The 24895-nt window shown below is 40.6% G+C and overlaps 2 protein-coding genes across 5 annotated transcripts in view; one reads left to right on the top strand and one right to left on the bottom strand.

Annotated features, from left to right (window-relative positions):
- TBXAS1 (thromboxane A synthase 1) overlaps positions 1 to 3410 on the top strand; it is a 229176-nt gene extending 225766 nt beyond the window's left edge. For all 3 annotated transcript variants that reach the window (XM_026725639.2, XM_087934948.1, XM_087934949.1), the window contains one exon: positions 986 to 3410. In XM_026725639.2, the coding sequence (XP_026581424.2) occupies positions 986 to 1060 (75 nt within the window). In that variant the 3' untranslated portion in view covers positions 1061 to 3410. The remainder of the gene's footprint in view (positions 1 to 985) is intronic.
- On the bottom strand, positions 3410 to 24704 carry ZC3HAV1 (zinc finger CCCH-type containing, antiviral 1). 2 transcript variants are annotated; one of them, XM_026725732.2, is made up of 12 exons: positions 24317 to 24704; positions 22264 to 22399; positions 20250 to 20514; positions 17027 to 17119; positions 16080 to 16203; positions 14462 to 14642; positions 12224 to 12344; positions 9801 to 9897; positions 9006 to 9087; positions 7034 to 7164; positions 6173 to 6324; positions 3410 to 5542 (listed from the first exon to the last, which is right to left on the bottom strand). In XM_026725732.2, the coding sequence occupies exons 1-12, from the start codon at positions 24628 to 24630 to the stop codon at positions 5265 to 5267; spliced, it is 1974 nt and encodes a 657-aa protein (XP_026581517.1). In that variant the 5' UTR covers positions 24631 to 24704; the 3' UTR covers positions 3410 to 5264. The 2 variants fall into 2 exon arrangements, with proteins under 2 accessions (XP_026581517.1, XP_087791073.1); XM_087934947.1 differs by lacking the exon at positions 24317 to 24704 and adding an exon at positions 22816 to 22890.
- Between the last annotated feature and the right edge of the window lie 191 nt (positions 24705 to 24895).

The following is a 24895-nucleotide window of genomic DNA, read 5'->3' as shown; positions in this document are numbered from 1 at the left end:
GGAAAGAATTGCTTTTCATTTCTCTTTAGTACAAACATCAAATCAAACATGTATTGTCAATGTACAACATGTGTACAATGAATGAAAATGTATAGACCTATAGCTATTTCCCCTGAATCCCCAACACAGCATCCAACATATGGGGCCACCAAGGCTTCCTGCTTGATATACATATATATTTAAAAAATGAACACAAACCAAAAGATGAGCTTCAAGGATCGCAAGATGATCTTCAAGGCTGCTGCTTGGTCATGCAAACTCTTAGTTGTGATCGCTGGCTCGGCCCGCCTGCCCACCCTTTCCATATATAACTAACTTTCTGGCTCGTTCCCCCCACTCACGCTGCCCAGCTGAGGTCCACACTACCCCTGCTGTACTCACTGGAGCTGTCCGAGTTGATTAGCTGCATGTTTGAAGCTCCGCTTCAGTCCCAAAGGGGCGCGCGTGTGTGCTCACAACCAGCGAACCGATTGTGAATGTAAGCGCAGCCCACCTATTGCCCCCAAATATTCCTAAACAAACCTTGTAGCATACTGCAAGGTAGGATGGTTGTTACCCAGACTGTCCACCATGGTTGATCTGATTGGAAAACATCCTGAGAAACCTGCTAGGCATTTCAGGTGTATGGATTGCTAGAAGTTAAGAATATAGAGCAGGGTTGTCTTGCACCCCTCTGCCAGCAAAAATGGAGCCTGGGGAGGCCATGGAAGTCTGCATGCAGCCGTCCCGAGCTCCTGCAGAGGGCTGCAGGAGGCCATCTCAGCTGAAAACAGAGCCCACGTGGGCTGAAGGACGTCGAGCTGGCCATGCCCACCCTAGCCACACCCAACCCAGCCACACCCACTCCCCCCTGAGGTTAAACGCAACCCTGATGTGGCCCTCAATGAAATTGAGACTGACACCCCTGGTATAGAGCATTGCCTTTCCTATAATTACTGCCGCTTCCTAACTTGCTTTGTATTTTGTTTCTTCACCTTCTTCCCAGATCCCTTTGCAGGTCAAATCTCACAGCACACTAGGACCACGGGATGGTGTCATCATCAAGATTGTTTCTCGTTAAGATAGTCACATCCTCCCATTTCTTTTCCAGAAGCTTTGGCTTACCTCACGCTGAAAACCTATTTTGTAACATGGAAAAACCTGTTAAAGGTGCCAAAGCTCTTACCCCAGTCTGCCTTACAATGCCTTCCAATGCTCAATTCCAAAGACGGTTAAACTTCTATACTTGCAAACTTAACCTTTAGTGCCCGATATGCATCTAAACTGCGAAAGCGTTATGTTGAGTGGTGGTATGGTGTATGGAAGGGATATTTGCTAATAATGAAAGTAGGATGCTCATAAAATGAACTGTTTTAGTTGTTAAAAATGAAAGCTATTTTTTAAAAAATCAGGCTGTTATAATTGTTCAATCATCAGCTTACCCTCTATTTTCTCTTTAAGAGTTGTTCCTCTCCTGTCTAAGGTGATAGACAGATTTACCTAGATCGAGGATCTTCAACCTTGGCAAATTTAATACTTGTGGACTTCAACTCCCAGAATTCCTGAGCTAACATGACTGGAGGAGGAATTCTGGGAGTTATAGTCCACAAATCTTAAAGCTGTCAAGTTTGAAGATCCCAAGATGTAACTGACAGTCTGGAACCTAGTATTTTTGCCCTTTCTTTTAAACAAGGCAATCTTCTCCAATCCGGTTCTGTATGCATGGCAGCTTATAACCTTTTTCATCCTCTGGCTTACTTGGTTAATGGTAATTCATAGTAACTGTGAGAACTAGAAATAAAATGCACTGCGGTTATTTATGTAACATGTTCTAAATTTTCCCCCCAAAGAATTCGTATTTCATTTCAGTTGAAAATCATTGGTTTTTAAAGCAGCGGCCCACACCCTTTGGGGCACTGGTTCCAAGGAGAAGGGGACCGGAAGGGCATGATTTTATGTGCTGCCTTCATGGGGCTTCGCTTGTTTGTGTGGCCTGGTTGCTGGCATGCTGCAGACTAATGCCAGTCCATGGACCAGGCGGTTGGGGACTCCCGTTTTAAATCCTATCTTGAAGAAAATTGCTTTTATCATCTTAAAGAATTTCTTTTGTATGGAAACTATTCTTGTTGATTGTTAAATGTTAGATGTGTGTAGTTTAATTCCTATGAATGTGTAAGTAGTCCTCAACTTGCAACCACATTTGAGGTCAGAATGTCCACTGCTAAGCAAAGCAGTTAAAGTGAGTTCAGTGCTGGTATTCAATTTTTTTTTTACTACCAATTCTGTGGACGTGGCTTGGTGGGTGTAGCCAGGGAAGGATACTATAAAATCTCCATTCGCTCCCCACCTCACTAACCTGCTTTCCAGCTCCGTTCTCCTGTGCAGGGTGACAAAAGACCTAGCTGATCAGCTGGGACTTGGAAGGCAGTGAATAGATGGGGGCAGGGCCAGTCAGAGGTGGTATTTACTGGTTCTCCAAACCAGGGGCCAACCTTTTGGACCTCAGGGACCACCAAACTTATTTTAAACTTAAATCCCACGGACCACTAATATGAATTTTGACTGACGGTGGCTTGCTGACATTGGTGGGAAAGTCGGCCCTATTCCAGAGCTGTAGTTGTCACAGGACTGACCCTTTGGTCATCCCGGAGCAGTTGCTCCTCCATCCGGGTGCACCAGCTTGCCATAGACTGGAATAGCTGATCCGGGATGACCAAAGAGCCAGTCCTGCGACTACTGCAGCTCTGGAATATGGGACTGACTTTCCCACCATCAGCAAGCCACCCTGGAGTGGGTTTCCCTCCCCTGCCATTGGTCTTACCTTCCAGTGGCTCTACTCAAGTTAAGGTTTGCACTCGGCTAAAGGGTGGAGGTGGGCTATGTGGGCGATGCAGCCTTGTGTTCCTACATAGCCTGGATTAATTGCTTTGGGGGGACTTTTGTGGACCACCAAAATTTTCTCGCGGACCACCAGTGTTCGCCAGCCCACTGGTTGTTGACCATTGCTCCAAACTACTCAAAATTTCCAGTTCTCCAGAACCTGTCAGAACTGGTTCTATACCACCTCTGAGTGAGTTGTGACCTATTTTATGAGTCACTGTAATTGTTAAGTCAATCCTAAGTAATTAGACAACTAAGGGTCTCCCCCCTCACACACACACACACACACCATTGACTATGTTTGTTGAAAGCCAGCTGGGAGAATGGCAAAAGCCAATCACACAACCCCAGGATGCTGTAACTATTGCAAATACATGCTGGTTGCCAAGTGTCTGGATTTTGATCACATGACTGTGAGGATGCTGTGATAAGTTTGTAAGTGTGAGCATTGACCACAAGTCACTTTTTTCAACGCTGTTGTAACTCTGAACAGCCACTAAACAAATTATAAGTTTATTTTAAATGTAGAAAATAAAAGGATTCTAAAGCCACTTGTAAACTTGCTTTATTACAGTATAATCTGTATACTGATAAAAAAAATCCTGCATTCTGTAGTGTAAATCAGTGTACTACTAGTGTTGTTACCTCACAATGCCCTTATTTCCTGGGTTTGAAGTCTACTACAGTTATTAAAATTCTAAGACTTCACTTTCAAAAATGAGCCCACCCTGATTTGGTACAGTGCTGAAACTTCCAACATACATAGCCATTAAAACTTTTTTTTAAAACCCCTTGGTGGCTTTTAAATCACTGATAGTACTTTCTTTATATTATTTGTTATAAGGCATCTATCTTGAGATTTTCAGCAAACAATAAAGCCAACTTAAATACATGTAAACTTTATAGCATCAACCCATAATTTAAACTTGGGAAAGCAGATATGCTGGAAAGAATGGTTCCTCAAGGTAAAAATCTATCTGAAACACAAAAACCATAAAGTTTTACAGCTGTAGCTAGATATGGTTTGCTCCAAGAGTTTCATTATAAACCTGCAAATCTCCATACAGCATTCATCATTTTGTCACTAAAAGGCTGTATCTTGAAGTTTCAATAGCACATGATTAAGTCACCACAGCCAACTATATATCCATTGAGAAGCAGCAAAATGATATTATCTAATAAAACCAAACAAGACTTCTTTTGCTAAAGTTTATTTAAGTAGCTGGCAAGTTCTTAAGCCACATTCTCAACGTATATTTTATATCCAAAATCTAAAAAATTTAAAAAGTTGGTCCCTGTTGACAGGCGATGAAAGAAGAAACAATTTTTGTATCATTATATACAATGATATACAGTGATATATATCACTGTGTCAAAGAAGAAGCACAAGATTTAGCAAAGTAAAGCACAGAAAAATGCTACGCTAGCATTCCTCAACCTGATATTTTACCACTGTTTAGGGCTATAATTCTGGAATTCCATGCTGAATGTTCTGCAGTCATATAACAAGTTTTAAAAAATCATACTACAAAAGACATTTAAAAAGTATTTATTTTTAGAATCTAAATGACAACAAGGTAATGCGATCTGAAGGTTTTCTCTACCCTTATGCCCTTAGAAAGATGACACAAATGCCAACAAGGTAATCTGATCTGAAGGTTTTCTCTACCCTTATGCCCTTAGAAAGATGGAACAGCATTGAAAGATATTAATACTAAAATACTAAAATCTGCAAAAAGAGTAAAATTGTTTAAAACGGAACATTAGAGTTTATTAAAATCAGTGCTTCTTCATGCGGGCTCTTGTAACATCTGGTATTTAGAGATATCCAATGCTTCAGATCTAATACCGTAAAATTGTTTCTGAGCAAGTGTGAATGAGCACACCACATCTATGAGAATAAGGCACACGTACACAATGCACTGCCTTATGTATATGCAGGGTGTACATACACGCCTGTCCCAAAGCAGCTTTTCAAACCACTGCAGCAGACCTATGCTGCAATTAATGCAAAGGGATGGGGGCTAAGTATTATGGGGGTTGCTTTTCTAAGAAGACCTAGTCAATGAGTCATTTATGATTCCACTGATTAAATTTCCCCGCTGAATATAAAAGCATCATCTTGGATTTTACATGACATACAGCTATCAGAACAAGTATAATCGAAATTATTCTTCCTTGAGAAAGCAATAATGTCTCTTCTAAAAAAAAGCACTTAACATTCATAGATGTATTGAGCTTTGATAGTAAAAAATTAAGTCTGCTTTTTACATTTATGGGGTCTAATTTCAGGGGGAAGGGAAGAGAGAGGATATCTTTTTAATCTATTAAAAACTTGTTCAAAAATCGCTCAACAAAATGCTGATAGGCTAAGGTCTTCAATGGTCATCCAGAAAGTAGCTCATCTAGCGGCGTGTTAAACAGGATTTTTTGTATTCAATCAGGTATTCGGGATAAATCTGGTGCTTCTCAAAAATGACAAAAATTGATGGATTCAGGAGACTGTTCACGCAGCTGTTATAGAAAAGACTGCTCTCGTAATTTTTGGCAGGGGGGCGGAGATAGGAAGAATTGCCAGTTGTGAAATCTCCCACCAATACTTTGGCAAGAAACATGGTCTTGATAGAAGAACTGCCTTCACTGTAGTTATCAGAATATGCAGCATCCCTTGCAAAATAACTTCCTATAAAGAAGAAAGACATAAGGAAAAACAGGCCACATTACAAATTCAACAAAATTGTAGTGTATATTTAATGGTTTTCATGCCTACCAAGGATAGAGAAGACCAACATTCAAATCAATACTGGTTTGGATTAGTCACTCCATCTCAGTTCCATCCACCTTGGTGAGAATAAAACTGGACAAAAAGAGGATGTGGCCAGCCTAACCTCTTGGATACCAGGATACAAATGCAGCAAATAAATCCAATATTAAAATTTGAAATCATTTATGGCAGGGCCAGGCTAGCCCCAGCATAGCTGGATCAGCATAATTCAAAGGAGGAACAGAACCTTCCATACTTTGAATGATAGGTTTTGCACAATCTGTATCTACGCAGAGAGTTTTTTTCTGCTAAATACTTTACATCTTTCTTTAACCAGATGCCCTTCAGATATGTTAGATGTCAACATCCATTATTTCCAGCCAATATAATCACTGAAGACAGGTACTAGAACCCAATTCAACAACATCTGGATGATCAGAGTTCCCCAACCAATTTTGCTAACATCTGACTCCAAATAAATGGTACGGAAGTATAGGAAGTGTATCAACTTCAATTAAATTATTACACACAAAACACCTTAGAAGTTACCTTTGCCGTAAGCTGTACCATGAACACCACAGATTCTCCAATCAAAATTCTGCTGGCAGATGGCATCAACATGTTTTGTACTTGTTCCATGAAACAGAGACCTTTCATCTACATCCTTTCCCCCATTTGCCTTCTTCATTTGTTCTTTCTGCCTATAAACATGGGGAAAAATGGCACAAATATGATCAGGCAAAAATAAAATAGCAACAGGCAAGGGGAAACCTGATGCTAAGATTCCTACCAAGACATTGAAGTCTCTTAATCAGTATTTCTTCAGCAGAATTCCCCCATCAGCACAGTTAGCTAGGGAATTCTGGGAACTGAAGTTCACACATCTTAAAGTTGCAGAGGTTGAGAAATATTGCTATTAATGATGTCCTGTTCTTGGGATGAACACTAATGGATGGTAGACTCCGTAAGAGAAGAAGCTGGGTTCTCTTCTGTGGCTTGGAATGTCTCAGTACATGTGGTCTTTAGAATTGAGATGTCAGCAGCTAAATTAATGAAAGAATAAGAGTTTCTATTTTGCTTATCCTGATCATCATTAGTTAACTTTCTCCAACATTTTGCTAGCCAAATGGAGATAACCACTACACATGAAGACAGAAACTCTCAACCATATAATTAGCTATGTGACCATCACCGAGTAGTTCCCAAAGAGTAAGAATTGTATTGCTCCCTGGCAATACAACCATGATCAACCCTCAGTACTTTGAATTTAAATAACACTGAGAAATTCTTCCAAGAAAGTATTCTCCTTTAATCCAGCATTCTGCTATGCAACAGAAACACGAAGCTTTTGAAAAAAAAAAATCAATTTCAGAGAAGCCAATGACAACAGTGGAGCCAGTTTGCACATACCACTGATAAACTTCCCAAAGAGACAAATTCTGGATTCTTTTGATGGCCAGTATTGTGACCTTGGGCAGTGTGCGTAGAAAGTTAGTCTGGACTTTTATGTACTCGCTGGAGGATGAAAGGAGGTTGATCAGCTGCAAAGGGAAAAAAGGGTACAATCTCAAAAATGGGAGTAAAATTTAATATAGGCAGCAAAATTTGAAATAAAAGTTATCTACCCTGATAACCAAACAAAACCCAAGTCACAGAATCACTGGGTGTTCACTGATCAGGGAAGATGAGAAAGGGAAGACTTAGTTCTCTGGCTAGTGACTACCTAGTAGAAAAACCCACAGAAATGTCTAACACGTTCTTTCTTGCTTTTCAAGGGCTTACCAACTACTACCTAACTTAAGTTGTAGAACAACATCTGAACCAGCTTGGGCCTATTTAGAGTCCTCCCAGGATCTGACTCTCAACAGGTCATTTTGAGAAACAGGAACTGTTTATTTTACTTATAAGATTTAAGTTGTACCACTTCAGTCCAAGCCATATACAGTCTGAGTGACAGGAAAAACACAGGATGTGTCCCACTGCTAAAATATTTAAAACCACTATGTGAAATATAACAACTTTAGATTGAAACAGCCTCCTCAGCATCAACACTATCAATTTTGGAAGGCCCTCTGAAGCAACAAAAACTTTTTAAAAAGTCTTTAGTAGGCTTAAAAATGGGCTGATCCAACTTTGGGGTGCATGACAGTCAAAAGGATGGGAGGAAGAAAATGCCCATTTCTGTGACTGCCAAGTCAGTAGGAGAACTTTGTTCTCTCTTTCCTCAGGCTTAGTAGGCAGACTTGCTCTGAGTAAGGCATAATTGCAGAGTTTGCTTATTTCATGGTTAATTGCCTTATATAGGATTCTCACTTCAGTTTCAATCCAACACCAACCCCAGGATATAGATTTAGTCCAGAAATCAAATAGGCTGGCCTCAAATCACTCCGTGGGCATCCTTCTCATATGAAGGAATCTTTAGCCTCAGTCTTTCTAGCACATCATTGTCATATGAAGGAGCCTTCAGCCTGTCTTTCCAGCACATCCTATTGATTACATGTTGTAATCCAGACCTTAGCCACCAATTTCATTCCTTGTTCTCTGTAACCTACTTATCATCAAGCTACCTTACTCTTTATTTTATAGAGATGGAGAGGGCAGAGGAAGAGTTAATTGAATAAGCAAACTCACCCCCCACATTACTGGATATGAGCTTTGTGGCTGATTTGTTGGTGACTGTTAATTTAAGTTTTATTAGAGTACACTCTGTCATACACCCTCACAGAGAAAGAGGTAGAATAAAAACTTCTTACTTCCTCAAAACATACATTAAGGGACTCAAACAAAACAGTCAAAATAAAGTCTATGGAAATTCTCAATCATCCAGGTCATGGTTGTCTCAAAGGTGCTTTTTCAAGAAACAACTGGACTTTCTGGTTTTTCTTTGAAGACATTTTGCTTTTCATCCAAGAAACTTCTTCAGCTCTGACTGAATGATGGGGAATGGAAAGATTTATACTCCTCGCAGTCAGCTGGTCATTTGCATTCTTTTAGCTTTCCTTTTATTCTTTCTAAAATAATACAAATGACCAGCTATCTGCAAGGAGTATAAATCCTTCCATTCCCCACCAACCAGTCAGAGCTGAAGAAACTTCTTGGATCAGAAGCTAAACTTCTTCAAAGAAACTCCAGAAACTCCAGTTGCTTCTTGAAAAAGCACCTTTGGGACATTCAAAGTAAAGGGTTAAGAAATGATGAGTAATGATGGACCAGAACCTGCCAAAGATGGAATACCAGCATTTGTATTTCAGAAGAATAGCCATTTGTCTATTTGTTATTATCACTATGCATAGTACCTGACTTAAAACACATACACACAACATTCTGAGTTGAACAACTACACTGGGAATATAGAAACATCTGCTAATTTAGTAAAACCTACCTTATATCCCAGTTCTGGTAAAGCTGCCTGGTCCCAGTGAGGTGGAATGTGTGTAGCACTTCCCTTTGATTGCTCTGTTTTGCTTGTAAATAAAGAGATTGCAGAACTAATCAACACTCTGTTTTATATAATGCAAAAGAAAAAAATGTTCAGCAAACAAAGTCAAGGAATTCTGATTTGGAATGTGACTTCAAAGTAAGTCTTAACAACTATAAGTTGAATAAAGGAGGGAAAATTGAAGCAACCAACAATACTCTGAGAGTGATGTGTGAGTGAACTTCTTTCCTTATTCTACATTGAAAGCACTGAGTTTAATACCCACATAAAATGCACATTAAAAAAAACAGGCAAAACATTTACTACACCATCATGGCTGCCATTTAGACCTTCTTTTTTAAACCAGCCTTGTGGATATTCTTGAGTTCCAGTGCACCTCATTATCTATTATTGAACCCCTGCATTAGGACTTTCTTCAGGCCACGGAGATAGTGGATATGTCATATAATAGTCATTTTGGTTCTCTTTTTTTGCCTTAAACTGACCTTCCCATTTTCTGCGGAATTGACAACTTGTGAGGAATTTTACTGGTGTTGGACCAATATCTTGGCAGGAACCAGATTGGGGAAATCAACTGGGATGGTCTGCAAATGTACTACCCTGGACTGATAGAATCCCAAGGAAAAACATAATGTTCTAGAGATCTAGACACATACATATGCACATACATACTTTCCAAATTACAAACCAAATAATGAGGTCCCACCTCCCACACACATACAAAATCTGGTCACCAACCTGCTTTTCTTTTTCTCCACCTCTTCCATGGACACGAACTTAGGTCGTCTGCAAACACTTCTTTCTGTCTGATATTTCAGGTTTTTCTGTTTCATGTCTGAAAAATTCCCGCAGAAACATCTCTCAAAACATGGAATTTATGGCTGAAGAATGAAATCAAAGTCTGCCTAGGATCCTAGCTGGATTCTAAGAAAATGAAACACTAGGCAGAACAAAGTTCGCCCTTATCTAGACCAGATAACAGTGTAAGAGGGACTGTTATTACCTTTTGTATGATATCAAGCTGCTATCAACTTGATATCATAAAAAACTGATATCAAGCTGCCAAAGAGCCCCTTTTTTGTTCTCCAGCTTTTCTTGGAACTTGTACCTATTACATGTTTTGTAGGCATCCTTCTGCCTACAAAATATCAAATGTGCTTCTGGTCCCAAAGATTGTTTACCATTCTAAGGCATGTTAAACCCCCTTCTGCCCACAGATCTGACCTACCAAGTTTCCAATTTGATTTTTAATTGAAAATTGGTGCAAATAAAAATCTACCTCTAAAACCAAGCGGAAAGTCAAGGTGACCTAGCCTTACCTGTTTATCTCAAAACTCCTTACTATATTCAAAAATCACTTTTATTAACCAAGACATCAAAGGGTCCAAGTTGATTTATTCTCTTTCTTATACAACCCTGATTCCAAATTATATTAATGCTTTAAAGATCAAAGTTATTTGCCAATCAAGGCCACTCTAGCAGAGACCCACAGAACTCCTTTGTTTCAGGAACTACAATCTCAGATGATACCATCCATGAAATTGGGCCGAAAAGTAGTTTCCCCTTACACATACATGCTAGTTTCTGTCTCTAGAGGGCAGTGCTCATCTCTGTTACAAAGCCAAAGAGCCATCGCTGTCCAAAGACATCTCCGTGGTCATGTGGCTGGCATTACTAAACGCTGAAGGCCCATGGAATGCTGTTACCTTCCCACCAAAGGTGGCCCTTATTTTTCTACTTGCATTTTTATATGCTTTCGAACTGCTAAGTTGGCAGAAGCTGAGACAAGTAACGGGAGCTCATTCCTTTACACGGTCTAGGGATTTGAACCGCTGAACTGCCAACCTTTCTGATTGACAAGCTCAGGGTCTTACCCACTGCACCACCACGTCCCTATGAAATTGGGCCTAGAAGATGATAAAAAACAGTTGAACCTGAGTAATAGAATGTACGATTCACCAGAAGTTCACACTGATATAACAGATCCTAGGGAGATTTTGGGGGGACTTTACATAACAGTTTTATCCACCGTAATCAGCTATGTTTAAACCAGGTGCATAGTCGTTCAATCACAGAAGCTTCGTGAAGACCATTTGATTTGAGGACAAATTTTCTTCTATCACGATAATCCTACTCAATTGTATGACTAAAGTGGGAGCAAATCAAGCCTATCTTGGGGGATAATGAGTAAAGATAAAGATCTCTGGTGGTGTAGTGTTTGAATGTAGCATTGCAGGCTAATTTTGCCAATCGCCTAGAGTTCAATCCAGACAGGATTAAAGGTTGACTCAGCTTTTCATCCTTCCAAGGTCGGTAAAATGAGAACCCAAATTGTTTGGGACAATATGCAAATAATGCTGACTTTGTGAACCACCCACCCATTGTGTAAAACACTGTAAGTCGAACTGCTGTTGCTAACAGAGCAATTTATAATTGCTTGTTTGAAGTTCAGGACAGCCACGGCCACAATATCTGTATAAAACAAGGGAGTTTGGGTTTCTTTGTGATGTATAATAATGATATTAGGTATCCTTAAGACCATGAAAAGGGCATTGGGGAAACAATTTAAGAACCACCAATTTAATATGCTAACTTAATTATATCCAAGTTTATTAATACAAAATCTGCTTGCTTGATTTCTAATCAGATGGACCTTTCTTCCTAATAGACAATATTAGGCTAAAGCAGGGGTGTCAAACTCAAGGCCAAGGGCCAGATCCAGCCTGTGGGGTGCTTTGATCTGGTCCATGGGGCTGCCCTGTAAATAGCAAAGGACTGACCCGTGGTGCTTCTGCCAGTGAAAATGGAGCTCCTACGAGCTGTGTATGGCTACCCCGAGCTCCGTTTTCACTGGCAGAGGATTGCAGGAGGTGATTACAGCCGAAAACAGAGCTTGGGAGCCTGTTTTTACAGGCAGAGCATTCGGGCCACCACAGGCGCCCCCCAACACAAGTAATGTCATGCTGGCCACTCCCACCCTGGCCATGCCACCCCACCAGCCCCCTAAAAGTTAAACACAACCTTGATGCGGCCCTTAATGAAATTGGGTTTGACACCTCCTGGGGTAAAGGAACCAAATATTATGGCCAAGGCAGATCAACGTGGATTTTTATCTGGTGCTTTTTCCAAACAACTCAGCTGATACAAGAGAGAAAACACACCTTTAAAATCAATCTCATAATTCTGTGTCCCAGCCGAGAACTTGATGGTCGTAAATGCTTCAGATTGGTAAGCTTTCTCCAAGTCAAAGCTGGTCACAGTAGCAGCAACATGATCATCATCCTGATACCACAGAACCAAACAAAAGCATTTGCACATCACTCCAGAAAAATTAAGGTCCTTTGAATTTTGTTTTAAAAAAGGACTTTCTTAAGAATTAGAATGAGTTATCTATTTGTGGATTGTTTAAAGCTGCTTCAAATTTATCTTGGAAATGCTGAAGATGCGAAGGGTCATTTTTATCCTACTTGGAGTTCTTAAAAAAAGGCAGCATATTTGGGGTTCAACCAACTTTTCCAGTTCCACTGAAACCGGGAGAGAAAAAATCTGTGACTAATGGATAGACAATTTGAGAAGTGTTATGAAAGATAGTTTTTTGTGTAGGGTAACTGCTGTGAGATTTTATGCACAAACATTGAAAGTCTCTAGAATACCCACAATGGAGGAATGGTTGGTGAAAATGATAGAATTTGCAGAAATGGCAAAACTGACTTATTTAATTAGGAAAAAGACAACAATTGGATTCATTAAAAGTCCCTTTATGGACTTTTTGTCAAAAGCAGAGAACAAGAACTTGTGATGTATGGATTTGTCAATTGGAAAGGGTAGCCTTGGAAAGAAGGGAGCCGTGATGTAACTATGGAGATGGGAAGTGGCACACAAGACGTGGCCAGCTAAAGATGCCACTCAGTTAGTACCTGGAGAAGAATCTAAATCAACTGTCAGTCTGCATAAAGTATTTGCTGCTTAGCCCCAGCATTACTTCTCTATTGCAACCCACGGTCAGTGCAAGAGGTTGCCTCATTTCCTTCACAATGCTGGAGGTGAAATCTACTCTTCCTGAACCTCAATCCTTTGTCCATGAAAGAACAGAGAGAGGATAGACAGAACAGAAAATTCCCTCCATAGATCAGGAAGAAATCTTAAACCCTATATCCTAATTAGAAGTGGTTGAGCCTTCATTCTGGCTTCAATAAACAAGAATTATTACCAAATGAGACCAGCTACTGGGAAGCAGTTTAACCAACTATCCATTTATTTCCAGCATTGTCCAGACTAAAACTTAACAGCCAGGAATTTTGGATCCATATCTATTTTCATATGGGTTAGCCAGCATGTTTGATTATACATGGTTGGCCTTTCTTCTGATGCTGAAGCAGGTATGTGCCCCAAACATTGCATATCATTTGTACCATTAGGCTTTCCTAATACCCATCATTTAAAAAAATATTTATTCTAAGATAAAATTAAACTCAGGGTATCATCTCTTGCAGTAAACACCAACCTGTGATAGAGTTTAATTTTTATTGGCTACCTTACTACAGATTATGAGTGTTGAAGTCTATTTCCTCATCTTTCCAACACCTTTTTAATTTGTTTGGTGTTTTTTTAAAAAAAACTTTGATATTGATTTTATTTTGTTCTTGTTATTAAAGTTTCCATTTTGTACTGCTGTTTCTTAATTTCACTGCTTCTCTGTTTAGGTAACAAAGTTTTACCAATACTGGTAGTCCTCAAGTTACAACCACAGTTGGGATAAGAATTTCCATTGCTAAGCAAGGTTGTTGAATAAGTTGCACCTGATTTTATTTTGCCACAATCGTAAAGTGAGCAGCATGGTTGTTTAGCAAATCCAATTTCCCCCACTGACTTTGCTTATTGGAAGTCAGCTGGGAAAGTCACAAATGGTGGCCATATGACCGCAGGGTACTGCAACTATCATAACTCCAGGCCAGTTGCCAAGTGCTCAAATTATCATCACGTGATGATGGGGACACTGCGATAATTTAAAGCGTGAGGACAAGTCATAGGTAACTTTTTCAAGCATGTTGTAACTTTGAATGACCACTAAATGAATAGTGTAGTTGAGGACTACCTGTAACTAATCTAGATGCAGCTCTTACACAGATCTATTCTGACACGTGTTATGGAGGACCCGGTAGGATAACCCACCATTTATATGTTGCATTGATTTAGTAGTAAAAGCTGGATTTTTATTAAAGGTATCAAAGTTATTAAAGGTATCAAAGTCATTAGGATACTATGCAGCTGTGTTTCTCTGGATGGCTTGGAAACTTGCAAGAACTGAAGTCTACTCATCTTAAACTTGCGAAGTTTAAGAAACCTGCTAGACAGCATGAAGATGATAAAAACATGATTTCAACGTTAGTAAGGCTTACTTGCTTTCCATATTCTTTCCATTGATTGTATTCATCCTTCCAATACCAGATCCAATCTGTTGTAAGAATATAATGTGGAGGCTTGGTCACAGAAGATGGGGTGGAAAGCCGTCTAATCTTAGCAGAGCCCCATGTCATACTGGAGAAATTGATTTGCTCTGGTCCTCCCAATTGGAATATACTGTGGACAATGGGATTTTTAAAAGTTATAATTGTTCTTTTTAAAGGCTTGTTCTCACCTATTTCACTGATGGTGAGCTATGACATGCCTGTCAAAAGTAACATAGAACATTTTGGGTGACACATCAGCGTTCACCAATACCAAATGCTGAGTGCCACAGTTCAGAGTGGCCTAAATAGGGAGAGATAAACAATTGTTTCTTTTCTTCTCTCTCTCTCTCTCTCTCTCTCTCTCTGTGTGTGTGTGTGTGTGTGTGTGTGTGTGTGTGTGTAAAACATATCAGAAGAGTCAAGTTAGTCACTTTCTGAATTTTTGGCATGCTAAGCCCAAAAGATTCACCATCACTCTCCTATTTTTTTATGGAAACCAGAACAATATTTTAGAACAGTGAGAAATATTTTCTGCACAAAAAGAAAACTTTTACCTTTCCAGTCTAGTGACTGTATAACATTTGCTATGAACATTATGTTTCTAAGGGTAAGTGAAGCTAATTTAAGACAAGAATGCTTTCACTCAAAATAAGCTTTGCCCAACCACAGGAGTACAATCCCAAAACCTTGGGTAGAACCAGGTTAATGATAAATACTCTATTAGTACTTAGCTTTTGTTTAAAATCAAATGTTTGAAAAATCTCCCCTTCCGTTATTCCCATTCTTCCCATTTTGCAAACTCAAAAGGGGAGAAAGGAAAAACTCAGTCTCATTGCTGTAACTCAAGAGTAAATTGGGACCAACTGAATTCTATATCTTTTTGTACTGACTTCAGCAAAATCTTAAGAGTAACTTACACCAGTCTAAAAGTTGAATTATATGAGGCACATAATCCACTTTCAGATTCTATTTGCGGTAAATATTATAGCAGCCCAATCCAGATTAGGATCTGCATATGGAATGAGAGAAACCATTCCACCCCCATCCTTCGTTAATATATACCTGAGCAACTGAGAAGAACAACTCTACTGGAGGGAAACATTTTGCAAACAAAGCATTTAGCTTTTTTCACCCACTTGCTGTCTGTACCTGATTACTGTGTATTTACACTAAATGTAAATCCAGAAACAGAGTAACATGATATGGGATTTATGTATGATTGGAAGTATCAAGAATCGCAAACATTTTGATTGTGAAATTTATGCCAGTTGGATAACCTAGAAAGGCGATGGCAAACCACTTCCAAAAATCCTATCAAGAAAATTCCAGGAATCTCATCAGGAATCAAAACTGATTTGAACCTCCCTCACCTCTAATTAACACAAGAAATCTATATTAAAATGTTTCATATCACGTCTACATATTACAATAATAGGCAAACCATTAAAGTCAGTTAAAACATGCATTAAAATATTCAAAGAAGGGAAAAGTAGCAAAACAGCATCAATACAATTCAAGTCAAACAAGAACATATTATTATAAGAACGAATTATCACTATATTTATACCTTTCATTGCCTGGGTCGCAGAAGGCTTTTTCAATTTTCTTCATATTGTCCATGTCTTTCCACAAAGTACCATTTAAAACTTGCCATCTATATGGCAAATGGTAATGAACTCGGGTACATTTATCTAAACAAATAAAGCCACGTTATGTTGTATTACATTCTCGATCCACTAAGATACTTTTCAAGGAGAAATGTAAGAAATTTGTATTGATGAAATTGCCAGGCATACAGTGGGATGGAGAGCCTCTTGCAAATGTTCCATTTTTAGACCTTTTATTTTCTCTTTTGAAAATACTTACAAACAGTACATCAGCTGCATATTAATAGCTTGGTTTGGTTACATATCAGAAATCATCAAAGGTATTACAAATTAGACCTTGAGTTTCTAAGAGAGTTCCAAAACTGGGCTGCAAAGAAAAGAACCATAAGCCCTAATAATTCTTTGCTGAATAATTAGTTCACATCTTTGCAGCCTAAATATAGTAGATCCAACTCTTAATTATTCATTCTCACATACATCATAACAGCAAGATGACAACCTCACTTCACAGCACAAATATGGACTTGATACATTTTTTCTTCTACTGAAGGGACTGTATTAGACCTAGGTGGGTGTTGGCAGACCTAAAAAAGTCCTGTGGTCTACAGATAAGCTGTTCTGAAATGATGCTAAAGGTCAGTTTTGTGGCTGTCTGGAAATACACAAATCCAAGACCAGATTGACAAGGGAAGCCCTTTTTTCTGAATGGTGATGTTCTCCATACAAATAGAGACCAAAGAGCCATCAATCTAGCAATCCTTTATTTTGGATTTCTGCACTGAGCAAGGATTGGGGTTCAGCCTAAATGATGTTTTCTAACTCCATGATTTTAAAGGTATGGTGAGAAATTATAGCATTCATATCAGAAACAGGGAAAGCTTGACTTAACTGGTTTTATCCCACTTACCTTGAAAGCTACAACTTTTCCTAATGTGGTATAAACAAATTGTATCTGATTCATTGATGTCTGTGGTAGATACTATTTGATTTTCTCTTCTCTCTAAGGAAAAATGAAGTATACACTTTGACTCAAGATGATAAAAGATACATTATTTTAACTTCCTCCAATTCTCCTGATTGCCCTCAAGGGAAAAAATAAGTAATCAGATCAGCTCTAGAATTACAAAGACAGATAGAAGTTGTGGATAAAAAGTTATGGGTGGGAGCATGACTTCAAGGATGATTTCTTGATTTCATGAAGACTCCATAAGAAGAGAACTGTTAATCTATGGTGGCAAAAAAACAATAGTAGTTCAGACAACCTTTTCAGACTAACGTATTTTACTAACAGGCACAACTTTATTTGAGCTGCACTGCCTATCTTTCTCTCAGCATTTTAAGTACTAAAACTTTATTAACATCAGAAATAACTGTTTTATGCAATATTTCCTCTAATCCTCAACTTACAGATAAATTGTTTTCAGCAAGAACAGTTGTGATTCCTCTTTTACAAACACAAACAAGCAAGAGGAGAAAATTGCATGAAATTATAATACAGTTTGGTCTTGTCTTAGTGTGGGATATGAATCCAGTCCTGTGGTTCATCTATCATGGTTTATCCAATCAACTGGGCCAATCAGCAAACCACAATTAAAACAAATCATGCTGTAAAGAATAAACTATTTTATGCTTTATATAATTTTCTTATTTTTGAAAGTTTTAACAACTGTAACGAAAACTAATACAAACAAAAATAAAACAGAAAAGCAGCAGCAGAAAGGGAGAAAGGAAAAAAAAGCTAAAAGTGCAGAAAGAAAAAAGCAGCAAAAATATAGGAAAAAATAAAGATGTAAAGAGTAGCTTTTTCATAGCAGTTATAAGTACAATTGTTCAGAGAAAATTGTCTCTACAATTATATTATATGGCTCTCTTCATTTTATAATCTATCCTGTTTAATCATCAAAACTATAAAATGTGAGATTTTTTCTTTTTTATTCAAAAGGCCTATATGGGTTTCCAGTCACCAATAAAATGTAGATAACAATGGTACTTTGGTACTCAACTGCTTTGAAACTCATCAAGCTTGGTACTCAATGCATTTTGACACAAACATTTTCCCCAGTACTTTAACAAAATCATTCCAAATGGAAAGCCAACCAAGAAATCATTTCCCTGACCAGAAATTGTCTTCCAATGACCCGAAGGGGGAAATTAGTTGCATGTTTTCTAATGTTTTCATTTTACACTCACTCCTACCATTACAGAAAAAAAATGTACAAAATAAGGACAATGTTGTTGCATTAGACAGATAAGAAAATATAAGAATTGGGGGGAAAGTGGTGAAGGGTAAGGGAGAAGCAATACTGTATATTTGGAAGAGGAACAACAAGCTGGGAAAGAACAGGGTCTTCTCTTTAGCTTATTGCGAAGAAATATATGTGGAGAACAAAATTAGCAGAATAGGAATTGCATGGGTTTTCTCAGATCAGTGTGGAATGACCAAAACATTCAGAGAAACAAATAACATAAATTAACACACTGATTTCCATAACTGCCTTACTTTCATTTATCTCAAGATGGTATGTGTGTGTGTGTGTACACACACACACACACAGAGGGGGGGAGGGAGGGGGGAGAGAGAGAGGGAGAGGGAGAGGGGAGAGGGAGAGGGAGGGAGGGAGAGATAGAGAGAGAAAATTCCTCCTATTTTTCCCACATCAATTACTCCTGGGTGGTTCAGATAGACCAGGTTGTCAAACTCAAGGCCCAGGGGCCGAATTCGGCCCATGAGATGCTTAGATCTGGCCTGCGGGGCCACCCTGGATACAGTGAAGGACCGGCCCACAGTGCCCTTTGCCAGCAAAAATGGAGCTTAGGAGGGCTGCAGAGCTCCATTTTCGCTGGCAAAGGGTTGCAGGAGGCCGTCACAGCCCGGGAGCCTGTTTTTGTGGCAGAGTGTTTGGGCCACCAGGGGCACCCCCAACACAAGTGACGTCAAGCTGGCCATGGCCACACCCACCCCAGGCCCCTAAGGTCAAACACAATCCTGATGCAGTCTCAGTGAAATAGAGTTTGACACTTCTGAGGTAAACCTTAGTCAATGAATACTCATTGTGATCTTTGTTGCCAGCTTTCTACAAACAAAGTCAATGGGGAAGGCAGCAAGGCAGGTCACAGTTTGCTCTTGTAAAACACTTCTACTTATGCTGTTTTTTTTTCTCCCGAGGATCTTGGCTATGGGATATGAGATCCTTTGGATTTTGTACCTTATCCTTTGTAGTGCACACCTATCCCCACAGCGCATGAATGCCTTCCCAGCCATGCTTGTGCAGTGCTGTAGCAGTCACTGGTACATCTTCTTGCACCTAGTGATAGCCACTCCCTATCTGGCCGCCCTTCCACTGCATAATATCACTGACATGCTCGCAGGGCACTTGTGACTTACTGATGGCTTCTCCAATGATTTTGCTTATTAGAGGTTATCAGGAAGTCACAAAGAAATCCTTATTTAGCAACCCACGATCCTCACTCAACAACAGAAATGGAGATTTGCTGTTGCTAAGTGATATAATCACATATCACATTTTATAACTCCACTGCTTAGCTATAGAAATTCCAGTCTACGTTGCCATCCATAAGCAAGGATTTGTAATTTTGAGCTAAAAAAAAGAATGACTGGTAATTGCTGATTAATCATGGAACAGACAGAAATGAGTTTCCCAAATGTTCATCTTCCCATAAATTATTTAAAACTCAACTATGCAATCCTAACTGGCAAATAGCCAAATACAGCCTACTTAAATACGGTTTCCAAATTCATGATTGATAAACACAGCTAAGAAAGCATGGAATACCAGCTATCATTTCCTCTCTATTTTCAGAGAGGACCAAGCTGGTCACATAACGGAAAGTGGACAGATGTAACCCTTGCATGCCTCCTTGAACATGGGTGAATGTCAGACTTAAGTTGGAGTTATCCCAATACAAGGCTCATGCATCACAAACCAGCTAACTGAGACAATACTAAGCAGAGAGGTGATTCTGACACTGCAACCTTCCCAACTTGCAAAGATGACAACTCCCAGAACCCATTGGCACACCAGAAAAATTAGGAATTGTATTCCCAACACCAAGGTCATCAGATTGAAAATAGCACAACAGTCATTTCCAAACAGGATAAAGTACTTTACCTCTGCATTTTGAAGATGTGTTGTTTTTTATGTCATACACATTCCTGTAGAACAATGGAATTTTACTAATCAAAGCTTGGCTCATTCCCCACTTCTCCAGTTTCTCATAACATTCAGGATTAAAGATATCATGAGAGCGTCTGCAGTTACTCCCAAATCTACATTCTCCTTGGAGGTAGTACTGGCATATATGAAGTTTAATACAGATCTTCTTAAAGGTGCACGATCCGTAAGGCCCATCCCCTTTGTTGTAATATGGACAAATCTAACAAAGAGAAGAAATTATTACATTGGTATCTTTGAAGCAAATGGATATATTTAGTCTATCTCTAGCCAAGCAAAGATGTAAATACACAATGATGCCTAAATGTCACAAAGAACATGGGATTAAAGCATCTCCGGATATGTTTAGAAATGGAGCCAGAAACCATCCTACCTCAATATCAGGTGCATATCTTCTGGTATACAAAGAACACCTATGACCACCAGTTGCACTGTTAGATTGCTTTCCTCCTAAACGTCTATTCCAGGGGTGTCAAACTGGCATCCCATGGCCCAGATGTCTAATGTGCAGGCTACCCCCATCCCAGCTCTACGAAGGGAAATTGCAAAACGTTGTGTGACGCCAACATGACGCCATCAGTTTGATACCTGTGGCCACTCAACGGCAATTTTCCACTGTCTTATTAAAGGAGCCCAACAGCATATACTACTATGTCTCTTTATTATAAAGATAGCTATGCTGTAACTTTACATTTATAGTCTTCATTTATTTGGAAGGTTATTATATTATATCACTTATTCAATAGACGTTTTGAAAGCAAGATTAAACCCAAATAAAATATTAAGCCAAATAATTGAGATCATTTTGGTTTGGGGTTTGTTTTGTTGTCTTCAATTCAGCCAACTCCTCACAACTACCTGGACATGTTTCTGCAATTTGGTCACATTAGTTGGCTATTGCCTTCTTTCTAGGGCTGAGAGAAAGCGACTAGCCCAAGGTCAGCCAATTGCTTTGTGCCAGAGACTGGAACTCAGTCTCCCTATTTCTAGCCAAGTGCCTTAACTACCACACCAAACTAGCTCTCCAACTAGAAATACTGATTTATCACTGGATGTATACTGATTTATCACCACTGATAGTCACTGAAAGTGCCACTAAATACAAACAGTCCTTGACTTACAACCAGTTAGTGACCATTCAAAGCTACAATGGCACTGAAAGCTGTGACTTATCAGTTTTCAGACTTACGACTGGTTGCAGCAACCCCATAGTCACGTGATCAAAATTTGGATGCCTGGCAACCACTTCAAGTTTATGATAGTTGCAGTGCCCCAGGATTATGTGATCATATTTTGCAACCTTCTAACAAGCAAAGCCAATGGGAAAGCCAGATTCATTTAACAACTTCACTGTTTCTCTTAATAATTGTGGCAAGTCATTAAATGGGGCAAGCCTTAGATAACAACTGTCTCACTTAGCAACAGAAATGTTGGGCTCAATTAAGGGGTGGGATCCGACAGGGTTAACTACCAGTTCGGTCATTTACAACGTACAGTGATTTACCATGTGCTTCCCTGCACGCTGCTGGCATGCACCTGTAAATCATCATCAGCATGATGCGTGCAGAGAAGCAGCCTTTCAAAAAGCCCTTTTTCCTGCTTTTTTAACTGCAGCTGTGCCTCTCACACAGCTGAAGTTGAAAAAAAGCAGGAAAAAAAGCAGGAAAAAAAGGTCAGGTAAGAGCCCAGGCAGGTGGGTGGGCAAAAACATCAGCAGACATAGAACCGGTTCTATGTCTGCTGCTCTTCAGAGCTACCGGTTCTACAGTGGTGGAAAGAACTGGTAGAAACCCACCCGGCTCAACTGTGGTCATAAGTTGAGGACTACCTGTAAATATGAAATTCTCCCAACATTGAATTTCTTAAGTAATTAGAATGGTTCAGTGGGCCATATCTTGCGGAATGGAAATTTCATTGCCTAACAAGCATCAATTGTGTGTGATAATCTCACCTCAGGCAAGAGTGAAGGATCATTCTGAAGCAGCAGTTGACATAATTCATCAGAGTTCAAGACTTCTAGACCATTTTCTTTTAGGACAGAGAGGTTGTGGCCTGTGTTAATGTCATGGATAAACTTGCATGGTTTCCTAAAGGTTTTGAAAATATTAAACATGTTTTGTAATTGTATCCAGATTGAAGTTTTAATTGACACTGTTCATAAGCAGACAGCAGAAAGTTGGTATGTAGACTGATCATGAAAGCTTAGCTGGGTCAGCCCTTGGACTAGGGCTGTGATGGCGAACCTGTGGCACGCAGAGCCATTTCTGCCGGCGCGCGAGCTGTCACCCAAAACAGATCCACTGTGCATGCACATGCGCCTCCTGCCAGCCAGCTGATTGTTGGGTATCTGTTGCGCATGCGCAGGGGGCATGCACACGCATGTGCAGGAGGCAGGGCATGCAGGGTTGTCATGTGTGCATGCGCAGAGGTGGAGGGGTCACACACACATGCGTGGGGGGGGTGTCACGCATGCATTGCATTGTGGGTGCACACACGTACGCACTTTCGGTGTGCGACAATGAAAAGGTTATCCATCACTGAAATAGGGACTTTCTGGGAATTCCAAGGATGGCAACTTAAAATCTAGGAATCAAAAATAATATAATCCAGGAAGAAAGCAATGGCAAACTATTTCCATTTCATGCTAAGCAATTCCCTCTACAGCTACATCCAAGTGAATTTTCAGCAGACCTCATCTGAAAATGGATTTACTTTTTTCCTGGAATTCCAGGGTGCTTTAAAAAACAAGTTGGAAACCAGCGCTTTTGGTGTACATAGGGGCTGCAAGTTGGCCAATAAATGCTTTAGATACAGTGTGTTTTTAAAAATCCTAATTTTGTAATAATGTCAATAAAATGTTGCGGAGGGGGAAATGAAGAATCTGAGTAAAAGAGGTAAATGGAGAACGATGGGAGAATCAACTGAGAAATGCTGCTGGCAGGTTTGTTATTCGCAGTTTGTTACTCATTCCTTTCTTAGATAATCAGAGAAATGTATTGTTTTAAACTGATGAAGAAGCACAACACTGCACTTCCTTTTCAACTAAGTCCAGGGGTCCCCAAACTTGGCAACTTTGAGACTTGTGGACTTGAAGTCCACAAGTTGCCGAATTTGGAGACCTCTGACTAAGTCTTTTAAAGAGTAAGCAGGATGGCCAGAAACAGAGAGGTAAGAAAAAGACCTAAGAGTAACTTCTTCCCAGGACTGCCTAGATAGGGGTGCCATTTATTTTTTTAATTTTTGAAAAGCTGGATTGGGAAAGGCCATTTTAAACGCCTCATTTCATTTCAGTGGTACATAAAAATGATCCCAGCTTCACTCATCAGGAGTACAAAGCCAACTGAAGAAAAATATCTGCGGGGGGGAGGAGAATCGCCCATGGTTTCCCTCAAGACCAAAGACCCAGAATTTGAAATCCTTTCCAAGGCGCAGCCACCCCAGGGAACAAAAATGCCAAGGGTCTTCTTCCATAAACACAGCTTCCCGATCAGGCGGCTAAAATTGGGCACCGGGAGGCGTCCTTTTTGAATGCTCCCCGCCCCCCCGCCTCCCAACCAGGTTGGGAAACGGAGCGAGCCTCTCAGACGGAAAGTTGCCATCTCAAAAATAAATAAATAAATAAAAATCCCCTGAATGAATCTGGAATGAGAATTGCGAAGTACCAGGCACTTCCCCCCCTCTCAACCCTCGCCGCCTTCCGCTCTGCCGGAATTCCCCACAGAAAATGGCAAATTGTGCCTCCGAGGCTGGGCGGCTCTAGGACCGGTTCCTTTCGACCGCAATTACCCGGACCACATCCGGCTGCCTCTGCCGGCAAATCAATTCCCGGCAAACCAGGATCCGCGCAAAGCGGAATTCTTCTTCTCCGACCGGGGACGCGGCTCCGGGTCCCCTCTACGCCACCCCCTCCCCCAAGGGGGAAGAATCGAGACTGCCCGCCCCCCCCTCCGCCCCTCCCTCCCGCAATCGACCCTCCTCTTTCCCACTTGGGGCGACGGGCTCACCTCGCGGCCTCTTGGCGGCACCCCCCGTAGACGAAGTACCGGCAGAGGTGGAGCTGCTGGCAGCCACCGGCGCACTTCCCTTTGCCGTGCTCCCGGCAGAGCCGCGCCCCGGTGGTGGCCACGACAACACGGTGTTCTTCGCCGCCGGCCGCCGAGGGGGGATCCTCCCGGGTCACCAGGGTGAATTTCGCCTTATCCTGCAGAATCGAGTCTAGGCGGCTCGAGTCCAGCTGCACCTTAATCTCGTTGACTTTCAGAGAGCCGCCCGCGGCGCACACCCTCTGGAAGATCTCCTTGGCCAAACTCGCGTCCATCCTGGCCCGAGAATCTCGCCCCTTCCCTTTCCTCTTCCCTGCGAACCGCAGTCCACCCACCCACCCCCGGCCGATCGATCGACTCCCGCCTCTCGAGAACGCTTGTCCCGCCCCCTCGGCCGAGACCCGACTCCGGCTCCTTCCACTCCCGCTTCTCGGAGAAATGAAACCGAAAGCCGGAGCTTCCCTATAAGGCAAAGTAGTGCTGGGTTGCCAAGCGAAGGAGGGCTGGGGGAAGGGAAACTTTTACTTCCAAATCGGCAGC

Source organism: Pseudonaja textilis, chromosome 5 (assembly GCF_049901715.1).
Source record: "Pseudonaja textilis isolate UNSWEBS1 chromosome 5, rPseTex1.2, whole genome shotgun sequence".
NCBI classification, from domain to species: Eukaryota; Metazoa; Chordata; class Lepidosauria; order Squamata; family Elapidae; genus Pseudonaja; species Pseudonaja textilis.
The sequence above is the reverse complement of the archived record's forward strand: the minus strand, read 5'-3'. Positions and strand labels throughout refer to the sequence as shown.

Excerpts from the sequence above, each read along its gene's own strand:
- ZC3HAV1 (XM_026725732.2), bottom strand. The coding sequence starts at position 24,630 with ATGGACGCGAGTTTGGCCAAGGAGATCTTCCAGAGGGTGTGCGCCGCG. Across the intron at positions 12,345-14,461 it reads GGAAAGAATATGGAAAGCAA|GATGATGATCATGTTGCTGC; the intron begins GTAAGCCTTACT and ends CTGTGGTATCAG. Across the intron at positions 9,898-12,223 it reads TTATGAGATTGATTTTAAAG|ACATGAAACAGAAAAACCTG; the intron begins GTGTGTTTTCTC and ends GGAATTTTTCAG.